This window comes from Lacerta agilis, chromosome 1 (assembly GCF_009819535.1).
Source record: "Lacerta agilis isolate rLacAgi1 chromosome 1, rLacAgi1.pri, whole genome shotgun sequence".
Lineage (NCBI taxonomy): Eukaryota > Metazoa > Chordata > Lepidosauria > Squamata > Lacertidae > Lacerta > Lacerta agilis.
In genome coordinates this window covers 64,743,459-64,759,332 of record NC_046312.1, presented here as the reverse complement: position 1 = coordinate 64,759,332, position 15,874 = coordinate 64,743,459, and the positions used below count along the sequence as shown (strand labels likewise).

The window sequence follows — 15,874 nt, the reverse complement described above, 5'->3', positions numbered from 1 at the left end:
AACTATTTAAAATTTTAAAAGATGATGCTGTTAAGGTGCTACACTCAATATGCCAACAAGTTTGGAAAACTCAGCAGTGGCCAGAGGATTGGAGAAGATCAGTCTACATCCCAATCCCAAAGAAGGGCAGTGCCAAAGAATGCTCCAACTACCGCACAATTGCACTCATTTCACATGCTAGCAAGGTTATGCTTAAAATTCTACAAGGCAGGCTTAAGCAGTATGTGGACCGAGAACTCCCAGAAGTGCAAGCTGGATTTCGAAGGGGCAGAGGAACCAGAGACCAAATTGCAAACATGCGCTGGATTATGGAGAAAGCTAGAGAGTTCAAGAAAAACATCTACTTCTGCTTCATTGACTACGCAAAAGCATTTGACTGTGTCGACCACAGCAAACTATGGCAAGTTCTTAAAGAAATGGGAGTGCCGGATCACCTCATTTGTCTCCTGAGAAATCTCTATGGGGGACAAGAAGCTACAGTTAGAACTGGATATGGAACAACTGATTGGTTCAAAATTGGGAAAGGAGTACGACAAGGCTGTATATTGTCTCCCTGCTTATTTAACTTATATGCAGAATTCATCATGCGAAAGGCTGGACTGGATGAATCCCAAACCGGAATTAAGATTGCCGGAAAAAATATCAACAACCTCAGATATGCTGATGATACTACCTTGATGGCAGAAAGTGAGGAGGAATTAAAGAACCTTTTAATGAGGGTGAAAGAGGAAAGCGCAAGATATGGTCTGAAGCTCAACATCAAAAAAACTAAGATCATGGCCACTGGTCCCATCACCTCCTGGCAAATAGAAGGGGAAGAAATGGAGGCAGTGAGAGATTTCACTTTCTTGGGTTCCATGATCACTGCAGATGGTGACAGCAGTCACGAAATTAGAAGACGCCTGCTTCTTGGGAGAAAAGCAATGACAAACCTAGACAGCATCTTAAAAAGCAAAGACATCACCTTGCCGACAAAGGTCCGTATAGTTAAAGCTATGGTCTTCCCAGTAGTAATGTACGGAAGTGAGAGCTGGACCATCAAGAAGGCTGATCGCCGAAGAATTGATGCTTTTGAATTATGGTGCTGGAGGAGACTCTTGAGAGTCCCATGGACTGCAAGAAGATCAAACCTATCCATTCTCAAAGAAATCAGCCCTGAGTGCTCACTAGAAGGACAGATCCTGAAGTTGAAGCTCCAGTACTTTGGCCACCTCATGAGAAGAGAAGACTCCCTAGAAAAGACCCTGATGTTGGGAAAGATGGAGGGCACAAGGAGAAGGGGACGACAGAGGATGAGATGGTTGGACAGTGTTCTCAAAGCTACTAACATGAGTTTGGCCAAACTGCGAGAGGCAGTGAAGGATAGGCGTGCCTGGCGTGCTCTGGTCCATGGGGTCACGAAGAGTCGGACACGACTGAACGACTGAACAACAACAACAATATGCACTCGAGGGCCTCCTGTTTTGACTCATGCCACCTTGTAGAGATTCTGCCTTGCCTTTAACAAGCCACAAAATAGCTCCTAAAGAACTGAGCATAATCATTGAACTCCAGTAGTTATGAAATGCTCAGAGCAATTAAGAGTCTGAAGGATGGTTGAGGGAAATTGAAATTGGCTCTTTGAACTCCTAACAGCCTGTAATATCTTAAAAGAGGAATTAGAGCTAGAGAATGTACGTATTCAATCTTTTAAAGGCACTGATCCCCAAATGAGTCCTGTATGGATGTAGTAATCACCCTTTCAGCTGTGAAGGGGGGAAAGCATAACTGTGAGGCAGGTATCAGCCCCAATCTCCAGCCCCAGCCCCGCACTCTGCCAAATGGATTTAGGGCTAGGACACCACCTTGGAACTCAGCAGTCAATGCTATAAGGCAGCTTTGCAAGCCTGCTCCATGCAGGTGTTGCTAGACTACAACTCCCATAAGCCTCAGCCAGTACTCAGTTCTCAATTATTTGTTTCCACCTTCCTGCCTACATCCTACTGTTCTTCACAAGCACTGCAAATTACTGTTGTGAGGTTGGGGGGGGGGGTTGCAGAATCACATATTCAAAGGCGTAAGAAAGGATTGCAAAACGAAGATCCTAGCAGTATCACAGCCGTATCAACTCTTAAATTGAACTACAGCTATACGATTCAGAGATTCCATTATGATCAAAATAAGTTGGATAAGCTTTGTCTTTGTACTGCTGGCAGAAAATTTATGGAATTAACTTTTCCATTTCATTAACACTGATGGAACTACCAAGGTAAATCGGTTCTTTCTGTTACATCAAGCCACACGTGGAAGAAGCATCTGAGAAATGTGGTTTAAAGTCCTTAATGTAGGATTGGGAAACTTGTGGTCCCCCAGATTTTGTTGACCCACAACTCTCATCAGTCCCAGCCACTGTGGCCAATGGCCAAGGATTATAGGAGCTGTGGTCCAACAATGTCTAGGGACCAGAGGTTCTCCATCCCTAGCTACCTTAGGGCTTATCTGCACCTATCTTTCCTCCACACTTCCCAGACACTGTCCATGCTTTAAAGTTCCATGTCCAAGTGCTTTGTAGCTTTCCCCATAAAAACCCGCTCTTTAAAGCTGAAGTGCAACAAACAGCAATTTGGGTTTTCCTCAAATTGTCGTTTGCTCTGTTTTAGCTCTGGGGCGAAAGAAAGAGCTCTCAGGCATGGAGCTTTAAAGCTCAGACCTGTGCCTGGAAAGGGGAAGGCAAAAGGTAATTGTGGATAAGCCCTTACTGTTATAGCAGGCATCTATGTTGTATATGTGTGGGGCGGGGGAATACAGATTATCCACATACCGGTAGTTCTCTAAATATTTAAATTAGCTATAATTCTGTGGTGCTTCCCAATGTGAGGTGATCCACATAAGAAAGACAAAAGATAGTCTCTGGGGCTTTCTGTTTGTTTTTATTTGTGCAGAGAGATTTTACCACACTCAATTTGATGGGGTTGTTTCAAGCACAGGGTCTCACAGTACTAATGCACTTGCATAACATGTTAGTTAAGGGATTGGACATGCTCATTATAATTTCTTCTGCATTTGCAAGGCAGAGACAGCTAACTAAGGCTGACCATCCAGCATCCTTAATTCTCAGAGCAGTTATCGTTACAGATGTACCAAAGCAGAAGAGCCTAGAGACACTGACTTATCTGTCAAATTTTATCACGTCAAATGCAATTCTACTTGGTGATCTGGTCTGACAGTCTTACCCTCATACGCTCCAGATGTAATATCATATTTCCACTGAGCACAATTGCAAGCAAGAAAGCTTTTATTTTGACTTGCTCTGGATTCATTCCAAGTCTTCCTCTTCTTCTTTTAAGTAGAAAAACAGTCTATAATATGCCCAATTTCAGTTACCTACGTTGTGCCCTTGAACAAGTCCATCACATACAGAACTCAAATGCAATGTTATATATTATCAATTAAAATTACCAGGTCACCTTTTCCCCCCTTGAGGCATCACTATCTATGGATGGTGTGGTGATGTTCACCCCTATCACAGGGACATTTTGATGCTCTTTTCAAGGCAAGTGGCTCTTTCCCTAGGCTTGGTTTGGCCTAATTAAAAAAGGGGAGGGAATGGACTATGTGCTATAATGAAAGCATTTCAAATGTAATTAACACCTGCCCTGCCCATGTGGGACCCGAAAGAATGTTCGGAATTTGATCCGAGAAGAAAAATAATAAACTGAGCTCACATTTTTGAAAGGGAAAAGTTGCTAGAAAGGCAACCATGTTGTTTCAGGACTGGTCCTCCTGCATTCTCATAAGACCTTCAGAAAGTCATCTGTACACAAGCAGAATAATGCAAAACATTGTGATACAGGGATGTTCTCTCCATAGAAACCTGGCACTGTGCAAAGCTGTCTGGAAACTCCCGCTGCCTGGTAGGCTGATTTTACAAGGTTTGTGTTAGGGTCAACGTTTCAAACTTAAGTTATACTTGGGATTTGATGTCATGTTCTGAGAAGCTGCCGCACTCCAAAATAAGGGATCAATACCATGGAATGGTACCATAAGCCTCACCGTTACTTTTGCCAAAATTGTAAACCATAAGCCAACATTACTGAGGTGTGCTCATGAGATTTAGGCTACACCCTGTGCACACACTTACCTGGGAGTATGTCCCATTGAACTTAATACGACTTGTCTTAGAGCAGACTTGCACAAGATTGCCCTGTTAAACTTAAGACTACTTTCATTTACGTTCCTATTCAACTGGTTAGCATAGTAACACACTGCAGGGTTATGGGTTATCAGGTGGTTCAGGTGCTCTCTCACAAAGGCAGGGTAAAACCTATTCAACATTACAGCTAGTTTCTTAATTTTCCAGACTAATGCCTCACACCTCTGATTTTCATTCATTCTATTTGCTGTCTCCTGAACAGTTTTGCCAGAACTGGCAGGACAACTAACAGCGGAAAACAGAATTGGGGGTGGGAACAAAAATAAAGTGCTGAAAACTTTTACATGGGAGACAGATGCTGAACGACGACCCCCTTCTCAGCACCGCACATGGGAATACAATGTTCACCTCTGAAGTGATAAGACATGAGTGCCTCTGTAACTTCGGTCTACAATCTCATCCTAGTCCTGTTTGTATGCCTAGCAACCAGTGACCTGCGGTGAATTTCTTCACAGGGGAACAGTTAGGGCCAGAGGCGCCAGCTTGCAAGGGCGATTGGGACATTTGGGAGGAGACTATAGGGAGAGGTGAGGAAGAGGATATCCTGTCAAGCAAGCAGAAATCCGCACTCGCAAGCTTGGGTATTGCCCATTGCAAGCTTCCAAAAGATGACTTAGAAAGACCTGCATGAACAGAAACACAGAATTTCTCCTGAACAGTGAACGCTTCATTATTACCACACGTATTAAATGGATTTGTGGGCATGTCTGCTGTTGGGCAGACTAAAAATAATCAATTACAATACCTGCAATGATATCATCCATTTGCTCTAGAGCAGCTTCAAGCATATGGCTAGCATCAGAAGCCATGCTTTCTAGCTTCTTCAGGCCTTGTTTTCTTGGTCTAAAAAGGAGGGAAAGAAAGTTCACCTTATCAGATCACATCAACATCACTCTGCCATCAATTCTAACATATTAGCTTAACCAACCGCTGACAAAGAGCAGCACATTTTTAGGAGCAATTTTACTAGTGTCACTGACTGAGGTGAAATTAGTAGTGCTTACCCTTCCATTTTTAACTTGGAACAAAGATCCCGAGTAATCCACACCTCACCACAACTATATAAGAATAAAAGCTACAGAAGCGTATCTACATGGGCCAATAACAGAGCTGCAGAACCCCCTGCTCTCAGAATGTTACATATCCCAACAAATTTTCATCCTACAAATGCTGGGGAACTCCCTTTTATGCAAATTTTAAGTGTTTTCTAAGGATACTGCTGTAGAAATCTGAATGCACTGTGAACTAATCTACAAGGCTGGGCAGTGCTTTTTGACTCTACACATGAACATCCTGACAAACAATCAAAAAAATTAAGAAACTGCCAGGGCTACCTACCCCCATTCCCAACTTATTTCTATAATTTCTGTAGAAGGAAAGAATTCAATCAAATCATTTAAACTGTTAACCACCTTGAACTTTTTTTAAAAGGCAATGTAATACAACAAATGACAAATATTATACAACAAATCTACATGACATCATTATTATAAAAACCACCTGCACCCCAGAAATCCAGTATTTTTCTTGAACAACTACTGTTGTAGTTTAACAATCTTAAGCCCCGCTCTGGAAGGACCCGAAGTTACTAAAAATAGCAGAAAATAAAAATACAAATTGGACACTTCTGAGTAGCGAAAACAATTTAGTACAGGAACCTTAAAAATAAAATAAAAAATACTTGCCCCAAAGCCCTACTGGATAGGAAGGCCCAGAAGGAATGCTACCAGAAGCGTTTTTACTAGGAATAACAGAAAATCAAATCTCGAAGGAAAAGAAAAAACTGTAAATGTACGCAACAGCAGCAGCCTGGATCCTACTAGCCCAAAGGTGGAAGGAAGATAAGATAACAGCAATAGAAGAATAGCAATTGAAAATGATGGACTGCACAGAAATGGCAAAACTTACAGAAAAGCTCAGAGAAAATGTCATTGGGAAATTTAAAAAAGAATGGGAAGCATTTATTGTAAATGTACAAAAATATTGTAAATAAGTAGAAACATTGGCAGGCTTTGACTAAACATTTGCAAGTACAGTGGTACCTCGGGTTATGAACTTAATTCATTCCAGAGCTCTGTTCTTAACCTGAGGTACCACTTTAGCTAATGGGGCCTCCCGCTGCCGCTGCGCTATTTCTGCTCTCATCCTGAGGTAAAGTTCTTAACCTGAGGTAATACTTTTGGGTTAGCGGAGTCTGTAACCCGAAGTGTCTGTAACCTGAGGTACCACTGTAGTTAAAATAAGATAAAGTTTGTGGAAGGAAATTTGAACTGAAACAATAAAAACTGATCGTATGTAATTAGGATAAAATAATAAGGATAAGAAAAAAGAGGCTTAAGTATACTTATACATAAAATATATATATTCAATGAACCAGGAAAGGAAATGGAAGGAAGTCAGGAGGTTAAAGAGAACCTCTGAAAATATGTTTGTTTTGTTTTGTTTTGTTTTTAGTTCTTACACTTCATGTTGGATATTTTGTATTTCTCATCCTTTTTTTGATGGAAAATAATTGTTGAAGTTGAAATTGTAAAACCGATAAAAATTCATTTCCAAAAAAGAAAAGTAAAAGCAGAAGGAATGCTTTCCATTAAAGGTCCAACCTTGCCAGGTTTGTCTGTTTTTTTTAGGATAACACAGAAGGGGGACAAATGAAGGAAAGTGGAGTAAGTGAAACCATTTTCTCAACATGCATCCACACAGGTGAGAGAGAGTAAATGGAAGCATGAGGGAAGCTTCAGATGTAAGCAGCAAAGTTACCAGTAAGTGGTGGGGCTGAAGAGAAGGGACAGAGTGGGTGAGAGAGACACCACAGAGCAGGTCAGGAAGTCTCACAAGCCTAACCCAGTCTTGAAGCTAGTAGCTCCCCTTTCCAGTTTGAAAAACAGGAGTGTGATACAAAACAACTTAGGACACAACAGAATCAGAGTTGGAAGGGGTCCTGGGGGTCATCTAGTCCAATCCCCTGCAATGAAGGAATCTCAACTATAGCATCCATGACAGATGGTCATCCAACCTCTGCTTGAAAACCTCCCAGGAAGGAGAGTTCACCACCTCTCATGAGATTCCATTCCAAAAAAGAAAGAAAGAAAAAATCAACGGTTAAAATATGTTAAGGAACTCCTTGTTGATTTCTGTTCCAACCGGCTACCCCGCTGGAATTATGTCTCTGAAGTTATCCTTTAACCTTCCATAGAACTCTGTGAATATTTTACACAGCATTAAACACAAAAAGCAAACTAACAGAACTGTATCATGGGACTTTCCCCATATATTTATTTTTAATGGCATCTCTTTCTTGCTAGATGATTCTACTTCGTGAAAAAGGTCCAAATGCCCAATCCAATCAAATTCTCCATTCTGTAGTCTATTTCCTTGACCAATCAAAAGTTATTTTTAATTGGAATTCTTCCTAGTGTAACAATATACTGTACTCCTGAAAGCTTGATGCTCTGCAAATACTTGGAAGAACAAAAGTACTATTTATGTTAGTCAAGAAAACTATGAAATCAGCATGACAAAGGAAGAGCCCTATACAAAACATCTTCCCATGCACCCAGCTTTGTTCAGAGTGTAAATACTGCTGTAGGTGGCAGCGGGGGAGGGGGAGGGAGACCGTAAGCCTGAGTCCCTACTAATTCCTGGATCCAGCAAGGGTTAAAATCTAAGCAAGGATTCAAATTGTTGAAATAGCCAAATAAAGTTTCTTGGTAATGACCCTGTAAGTATGGGCCATTAAGGTAACAAAGGAAGTGGCTCTGTGCCATACAGAAGATGCATTTGGGGGGGGGGGTAGTTAGGAGGACAAAGGCCAGAGTTGAGAGTTGTGCTGCCAGCCATGCCTGATCTCTGCCTACCCCCTTGGGCTGTTAATGCTGTGAGCACCTCCATCATAGGCTCAGTTTGTATATATGTGTAAATAAGCCATATATCATACAGTCACTACAGTCTTCCCTGTCCCACATTGTGAGGAAACTGAACCCTGGATAAGCACCTAGAAACCCTGGAATCTTGCACCACTCGGAGATTGGGGTGTTGTGCAATGATATGTTAGAGAACAGGTACTTACTTTCTGCCCTTGGCCTTCTCTTACATACACTGAACTGCCACTTGCACTAGAACAGGCATGCCCAAACTTCGGCCCTCCATATGTTTTGGACTACAGTTCCCATCATCCCTGACCACTGGTCCTGTTAGCTAGGGATCATGGGAGTTGTAGGCCAAAACATCTGGAGGGCTGCAGTTTGGGGATGCCTGCACTAGAACTTCAGCATGTTCCCGCCTTTTTCTTTTAGTCTCTCTTTTAGTTTCCAAAAGGATGAAAAGTGATGTTTAAAAATAGAATGTGCTGAACTGAACAATCTGATCACTAGTTAAGTGTAAAATTGATTTATTTTCATATATATGCAGATTTTGTTGTATAGTTACCTGCATGCTCTCTAAAACCTTGTTTTAATAGCTTCACATATTTCAGTTCACAGCACTTGCCAACAGCCAACTGGAGTTCTTTGAAGTTTTTTGGCTCTCCCAGACTTATTCAACCCAGATTCTGAGAGCTCTTCAGGTGGTGGAGCCAGCAAAATGATTTTGGCCAGAAGTCTGACATTCCTAAACAAAGCCTCTTGTTTTAAGACTGCTGCCCACAAGCAAATCTGAAGTTCATTTTAGGAACCAAGACTGAAACGAAGTTTGTAGCCTTCTCTGAAAGAATTGGGGCTTGCATCTCCTGTAGATGTGCATTCTAACAATTAATGTTATTCTGCCACACTTTCTTCCCTTCCTCTTCATCAAGAAGCAATCTACACTCATTTAAGAAATGGTGCTTATGTAAGGCTTTTCCTAAATGCTCCTGAACACTTCATTATCAGTCAGAAAACTCCTATGTCTACTCTAACATGGGAACACAGGAAGCTATCCTATATTGATTCTGATCACTGGTTTCATAGAATCATAGAATCATAGAGTTGGAAGAGACCACAAGGGCCGTCCAGTCCAACCCCCTGCCAAGCAGGAAACACCATCAAAGCATTCCTGACAGATGGCTGTCAAGCCTCTGCTTAAAGACCTCCAAAGAAGGAGACTCCACCACACTCCTTGGTAGCAAATTCCACTGCCGAACAGCTCTCACTGTCAGGAAGTTCTTCCTAATGTTTAGGTTTAGTTTGTTGGTTTAGTTCTCCTCATCTAGAATCTAAGCATTTATGCTGCATTCTCTCCAGGGATTTATCCAAAGAAGAGCTCCCCACATTTCTTGGCTGGATCAAAGAAGCACTTCAATTTAAAGCATTGTAAATATAAACAGGAAAAACAGATAGAGGAAAAACAAGACTCCGCATTGCCACCTGGTGGCAAAATGTTATATCGCATATACAACACACATAAATTGCTTTTTCTTTACCATTCTAACTGACTTCCTTGTTAGGCATAGTAACTGATAGCCAGAAATGCCAAAACAGTCTTAGAAAAAGTAGACCACCCCTCCCCAATTATCCATTATTTCATGAAACCAATCACCCCAACACCCTATGCTGATTCAGATTGCTAAAATGCTGAACCATAGAGATTTGGGTTTGACGCAACAAGATTGCCCTTGTGTGGCAGCCTGACAGGAACAACTTCACCTAAACACTGAAGCCATGTTCGAAATCTCCAAAATTAAAGTTACCTAGATGGTAGCAGCATCACAGCCTATTTCCAGTGCCCATAAAATTGACTCTGCACCCCAAGCTCATTTGGGAATGGCAGCATCATAATCTTTTAAAAATATGTAGTAACAGTTGCGTAGTTCTCATTGAGGAAATATCTGATTTGGGCTACACCACTTCAGATGGAGGAGAGGATCTTGTGATTAAGTAGAGAAGGAATCCTTTCATATAAAAATCTAGAAGCACAGCTGAAGGGTTCTAGCCTAGGGTTGCTTCCACACATGCAAGTTTTCCGTGTGGAGGGAGCATTCAGTCATGGGAGCCACCACCTGCTGTCTGAAATTATATAGGTGAGTCACAGGTTTACCATCTCAAAGAAAATTAGGCTAATTATTACCCAATATGCAATATTGAGTTGAGGCTCCAATACTTTGGCCACCTCATGAGAAGAGAAGACTCCCTGGAAAAGACCCTGATGTTGGGAAAGATGGAGGGCACAAGGAGAAGGGGACGACAGAGGATGAGGTGGTTGGACAGTGTTCTCGAAGCTACTAACATGAGTTTGGCCAAACTGCGGGAGGCAGTGAAGGATAGGCGTGCCTGGCGTGCTCTGGTCCATGGGGTCATGAAGAGTCGGACACGACTGAACGAATGAACAACAACAACATGCAACATTTTGTTTTGAACAATTGTGGAAAAGACAAGGGGGATAGGAGGACTGGAAGAGTGCCTTGGTCTACAAATAAGAATGATTGACTCCTCAACAGGAATAGAAGACTCCTCAGCCACCTAAACCACACAAACACTTCTTGTTGTTGTTCAGTCATTCAGTCGTGTCCGACTCGTCATGACCCCATGGACCAGAGCACGCCAGGAACCCCTGTCCTCTCCTGCCTCCCGCAGTTTGGCCAAACTCATGCCAGTCGCTTCGAGAACACTGTCCAACCATCTCATCCTCTGTCGTCCCCTTCTCCTTGTGCCCTCCATCTTTCCCAACATCAGGGTCTTTTCCAGGGAGTCTTCTCTTCTCATGAGGTGGCCAAAGTACTGGAGCTTCAACTTCAGGATCTGCCCTTCCAGTGAGCACTCAGGGCTTACGGATCAGTAATTGGAACAGGAAGTAGAGTTGGAATAAATCGATACTTCTTTTAACAGAGGGATGTAGACAGTGGACTCCCCAAGGATCAGTATTTGAACTGGTTCATAAATAATCTAGGCATTAATTGGTGGCAGGCAGGACCCAAATGAGAAGCCCTCCAAAGGATCCTAACTGGTTGGCAGAGTCATGGGAGTTCAGGTATCCTGGATCCAAATCATATAGGGTTTAAATGGTAACAAGCAGTGCTTAGAATTTGAACTGTGCTCAGAAACACACTTGGAGACCAGAAATCATCACTTTTCAAGCTTGCTATGACAAAACACGTCTCAGTTTTACATTCCTCAGAGAATATTAATCTGAATGAAACCGGTTTATTTGGGCAGAACTGCATAGTGCCTGCAAGGATCCACCTTTTCAATTAATGCAGATAAATTTCCCCTGTAGGAAAGTTAGTTATGCAAAGGGTGTTCCTGCTGCAGCTTGTTAACAATTAATTTCCATGGGATATGTAGCAACTTCATATTGCCTAGAGAAAGAACCTGAATGCTAGAAAACCCAGTGGTTAATGACTAGAAGGAGACAGTGTTTCAAAATCCCAACATGTGGGGCAGAGATTAAATGAATGGATTGGGAAGACTCATCTGTCTCTGCTGAGCGCAAAAGCACTTTGGAACTTTTTCAACCTTATGCAGTTTCAGGATTCCTAAACTTTAGAAGAGCAAGAAAACAAGACTGAATATTTTTGTGTTGTCTCAGAATTTTTTTTGTCACACACTTCTGAAGCACGGAATAAGCACTTAAGCAGGTTATTTAATTGCAAAGTGTTTTGAAACAAACAGTTTCCCCTGCTTTAATTTCTTTAATATTTAATTTAATATTGCCAGGACATTGGTTGAAGCTGAGCACAATTCAGATGTTTTTAGACTGTGAATCTAGTTTTTTTTTTTTTTTTTTAAAACCCTTCTGTACAGCACCTAGCACATATGAAATGCTTATAAATTATGCTGACATCACGCTAGCCATTGTTGTACTTGTAAAATGAAAGGGAAGGTACTCACAACCAGTGAGGGAGAGGAAAGAGCACATCTGAAGGCAGTCATGTGTAGGGAAGTTTTTAAATGTATGATGTTTTACTGTGTTTGGTGTTTTAATTTGCTGGAAGCTGCAGTGGCTGGGACAACCCAGTCAGATAGGTGGCATATAAATGTTGTTGTTGTTGTTGTTGTTGTTGTTTACACAAACCTCTGTGGTAGCCTCAACGGCAACATTCTCTTTCCACTGGTCATATGCAACTTACATTTGAGAATCTTTGTGCTATACCTAGAGATCATTTACCAGCAGTGTTTTCCATGAGCTCGTAGGACACAAGTGTGCAGCATACATTCTGAAAAGCAGGTGGTGTTGGAAAGAAGCTCTTTGCTACGTGAACTAGGGGGCTGCAGCTACTTGCCACATGGGTGGGAGGAAGGGGTACAAAAGACCCAAGCAGAAGCCCCCCCCCCAATAGCTGAACAAGAACAAGTTCACCACAGTTGCATGAATCATGGAATCATGGAATTGTAGAGTTGGAAGGGACCCTTAGGATCATCTAGTCCAACCCCCTGCAATGCAGAAATCTGCAGCTGTCCCATACATGGGTGTCAAAGCTGCAACCCTGGTGTTATCATCAGCACCACACTCTAATGAAGCGATGCGATTTTAGCGATCCGCAACGGTGCTATTTATGAAGACCACATAAATAAAAGTCAATATGCAAAAAGCGGTTGCCACTGTGGTTGTGTAACGGCAAACAAATTATCATGTTGTTTGGGCAGGGCAGAGGAGGCAGGATTTCTTTCGATGCCTTAAAGCCTGTTTTGGAGAGGCTTGTGATGGGGCACACAAGTCTCCAATCAACAGTCAACAGCTGCAGCCCTTCGATCTAAGGAGAAGAAAAACCCCATGCAGTCAAGCAGTTCACCTGCTGCACCCTCTGCTTTTCAGAACCCATGTCATACATTTACCTCACTCAAAATAGTGCAAGCAGATGTGTTTTGAAGCCAATTTTGCTTCCCTCAATACGGAGGAGAGGGGAGAATCACCTCATCCTTTCAAATTTAACTGAAAACACAGAAGCAGATATAACTCTTTTAAAATGCAACCAACAGTACTGTGCATTCGGCTCCAGATTAATAAGGTAACATTACTGGCTCGGCATCTTTTTCTAGTCATACCTGTTACCACAGCTTTAGGCGAGTCAGTTTTTCCCAGACACTCCCTTCAATTTGCCAACTTCAAGTCTAAGTTTTTAACTCAACACATGCCTCTCCTGTGTGTTCTTCACTAAAACATGCTATCAATCCACTAGCATCAGAATTTGATCTATCGGGGGGGGGGGTCACTAATCTTTCAGCAACGAACACACACAAATGCATCTATTTGTACCTGTCTAAGAAAAGAACACCTGCTTTTTGTCAGAGGAGCTTGAAAGTCCACATAACTGAACTGAGACATTGCCTGCTTTCCAACATTGTCTGGGATCTAAGTAACGATCTGTGTGACACGAAACATAGACGTAAACGTAAACCATCAAGATAGTAATGAAAACTAGACCACTGAGCACTTTGCATGCATTATGACAATTGATGCTTACAACAGCTCTGTAAGGGGCATATAATTATTATCCCCATCTTGCAAATGGGGGGCTGATGCTCATGGAGTAGTAGTTTGCCTAAAGCTACCTCATGAGCTCATAGAAAAGCAGAGGTTTGATTGGACATCCCTGAGCGTGCACTCTCGCCACCACCAAAAATAATTTAAACAGAGTTTCTACTCCCATCTGGCAACACACACACAAAATCAAAGGACAGAGTCAACATGTCAATTGCTAAAGAAAAAGGAAGAAATATGCAGAAGATGAAACACAGTTTAAGGGTAATTTTAACCCAATTCTAGGAGGAGAGGGAAAGGAAATTTTCCTATTCAATTTCCAGAGTAGCAACCAAACTGGACTTTTGTAGCAAAAGTGACACCTTAAAGACTTAACACATTTATTACGATACAAGCTGATTAAACCCATAAAAGCTTATGAAACCTGTCACAAAAACTTACCTTTACCAGTCGCCAAGGGAGGAAAGCACACTTGGGCAGTTGCCCAAGAGAAATCTCATTGCTACTAATCACAGCTTCGGTGCAAAGCAAACGACGACAGCTTTCATTCACAACCACCACCCCTAAGCCACATGCTTGTAATAAAAGCCCAACCCACACGTGAAATGCTTACAATAATTCAAAGCCCAGCCCACAAACAAAACGCTGTGATCCATTTTATCATAATCACTCAACAGCTTACTGACTAAGGGGACCTGTCAGAACGATCAGCTGCCAGTTCCACAGAGTACCATTTGCCCAGCTACATGCAACATACAGTATAGGAAGAGGAAGCAGTAGAAGAAAGGAGGTGGAGAGATGTGAATGATAGGTTCCTTGAAATGCCAAGATTTCAAAATGACAGAATGCCTAAACAAATGCGTTCATCCTCCAAGAGAAACTTACCCTTGTAAAATTACACAACTGTTTGGGCACTGCTGCCCTCCAACCCCAACATATTTTTTTTTAAAACTGGTTCTGAAGGTATTTGGTTTCCTTGTGCATTAGCAGCAAACAAGTGATAGATTAGTGTGTTTACCCATCTTATCACTTACATGATGCAAAGAGCATTATACAGTCACAGACCTGATAAAATTATTACTGACATGAGAAAGCTTGCACATCGTGGAGAAAGGGGAAACCTATAAACCTTTTGACGGTCCTAGCAAACATGCACACTGCCCAAGTATTAATTATGCATCCATGTATTGTATGTTTGCAGCGATACCATCAGACCTGGGAGCTCAGCAGCCACCTGGCTGTCACCTTTTAATATGAGAGAGCTTTCCAGTTAGGGGAAGGGGGAAAAAAACAACTAGCACACTTGTTGTCTCGGCATCTCAAGTGGAAGAAAACAGACCAGGTGCCACTTTCCTCTTCCCCCTTCCAGGAAGAATCCCAGCAGAATATCAAAAGATCTGTCCTCATGGAGAGAGAAATATAAGTGCTTTAGGGGGAAAAATGTATCAAGAATCTTATTACGGAAAGTATTAGACAAAAGGCAGCCTAAAGATGGCTCTTGCCAGCAGCTCCATCAGTAATATTTCAGGATTAAACTTTAGGTGCCAGGAAGCTATTGTTTCACAAAGAAAGCAAATAGAAATTATTTCTCAAGCCGATATCACCAAGCAGTCGCCTGTTTGCGCTTCAGACACTACAATTCCCAAAGAGAGAAGGTTCAAATGATATGTCTTCAATAATAGTGACTCAACATGCATGGAAGAGTTACAGATACATTTGCCTAAACCCTGCACAAAGTTTAAGTCTGCTAAAGGGCCACTTTGTCCCATTCAGTGGGGCGGGAGAGAGTCTTGGTTTCTCCTATGGTGCAGGATCAGATCCACAGGAAAGCCAGGAAGGGTGCATGAAGGGAAGCGCCTGAAAAAATCATGAAGTGTTGAGGGCGATGCAAATAGTCTGTCATATCAGATGTCATGACATGCGAAACACTGGAATGCTTTTGTTTATATATAGAGCAGTTTATCAGCAGCATGCCTGACATGCCTGAAGTTCTAACCACTGGAGATCTTCCACTGTGTTATGCACGCAGGAGATACTGATACACTTTAGTGTACACAATGCACACCAATAAAAACAACATACATATATATATTAGGATCAACAGCACCAACCACACTGTAGATGAAGTGAACAACAAATTTTAGTTACATGATTTCTTCATTTGTTTGCTTGAAGAGCTCTAGTCAGGACCTTTAAGAAGGCCCAAACTAAACACAATGGGGGTTAAACATTTGGGGCAGGATTCAACTAAGTTGTGCTTGCACAACCTGTCTCCCCACCTGCCCCAAA

The 15,874-nt window shown here is 42.0% G+C and overlaps 1 protein-coding gene across 4 annotated transcripts in view; it reads right to left on the bottom strand.

Annotated features, from left to right (window-relative positions):
• PPFIBP2 (PPFIA binding protein 2) overlaps positions 1 to 15,874 on the bottom strand; it is a 109,977-nt gene that overhangs the window by 80,643 nt on the left and 13,460 nt on the right. For 2 of the 4 annotated variants that reach the window (XM_033151916.1, XM_033151927.1), the window contains exons 1-2: positions 13,380 to 13,398; positions 4,938 to 5,035 (exon numbers count right to left, since the gene is read on the bottom strand). In XM_033151916.1, coding sequence (XP_033007807.1) covers positions 4,938 to 5,001 — 64 coding nt within the window. In that variant the 5' untranslated portion in view covers positions 5,002 to 5,035; positions 13,380 to 13,398. Of the gene's footprint in view, positions 1 to 4,937; positions 5,036 to 13,379; positions 13,399 to 14,026; positions 14,134 to 15,874 lie in introns of those variants that run through there. The other 2 variants (XM_033151945.1, XM_033151935.1) reach the window with 2 other exon arrangements.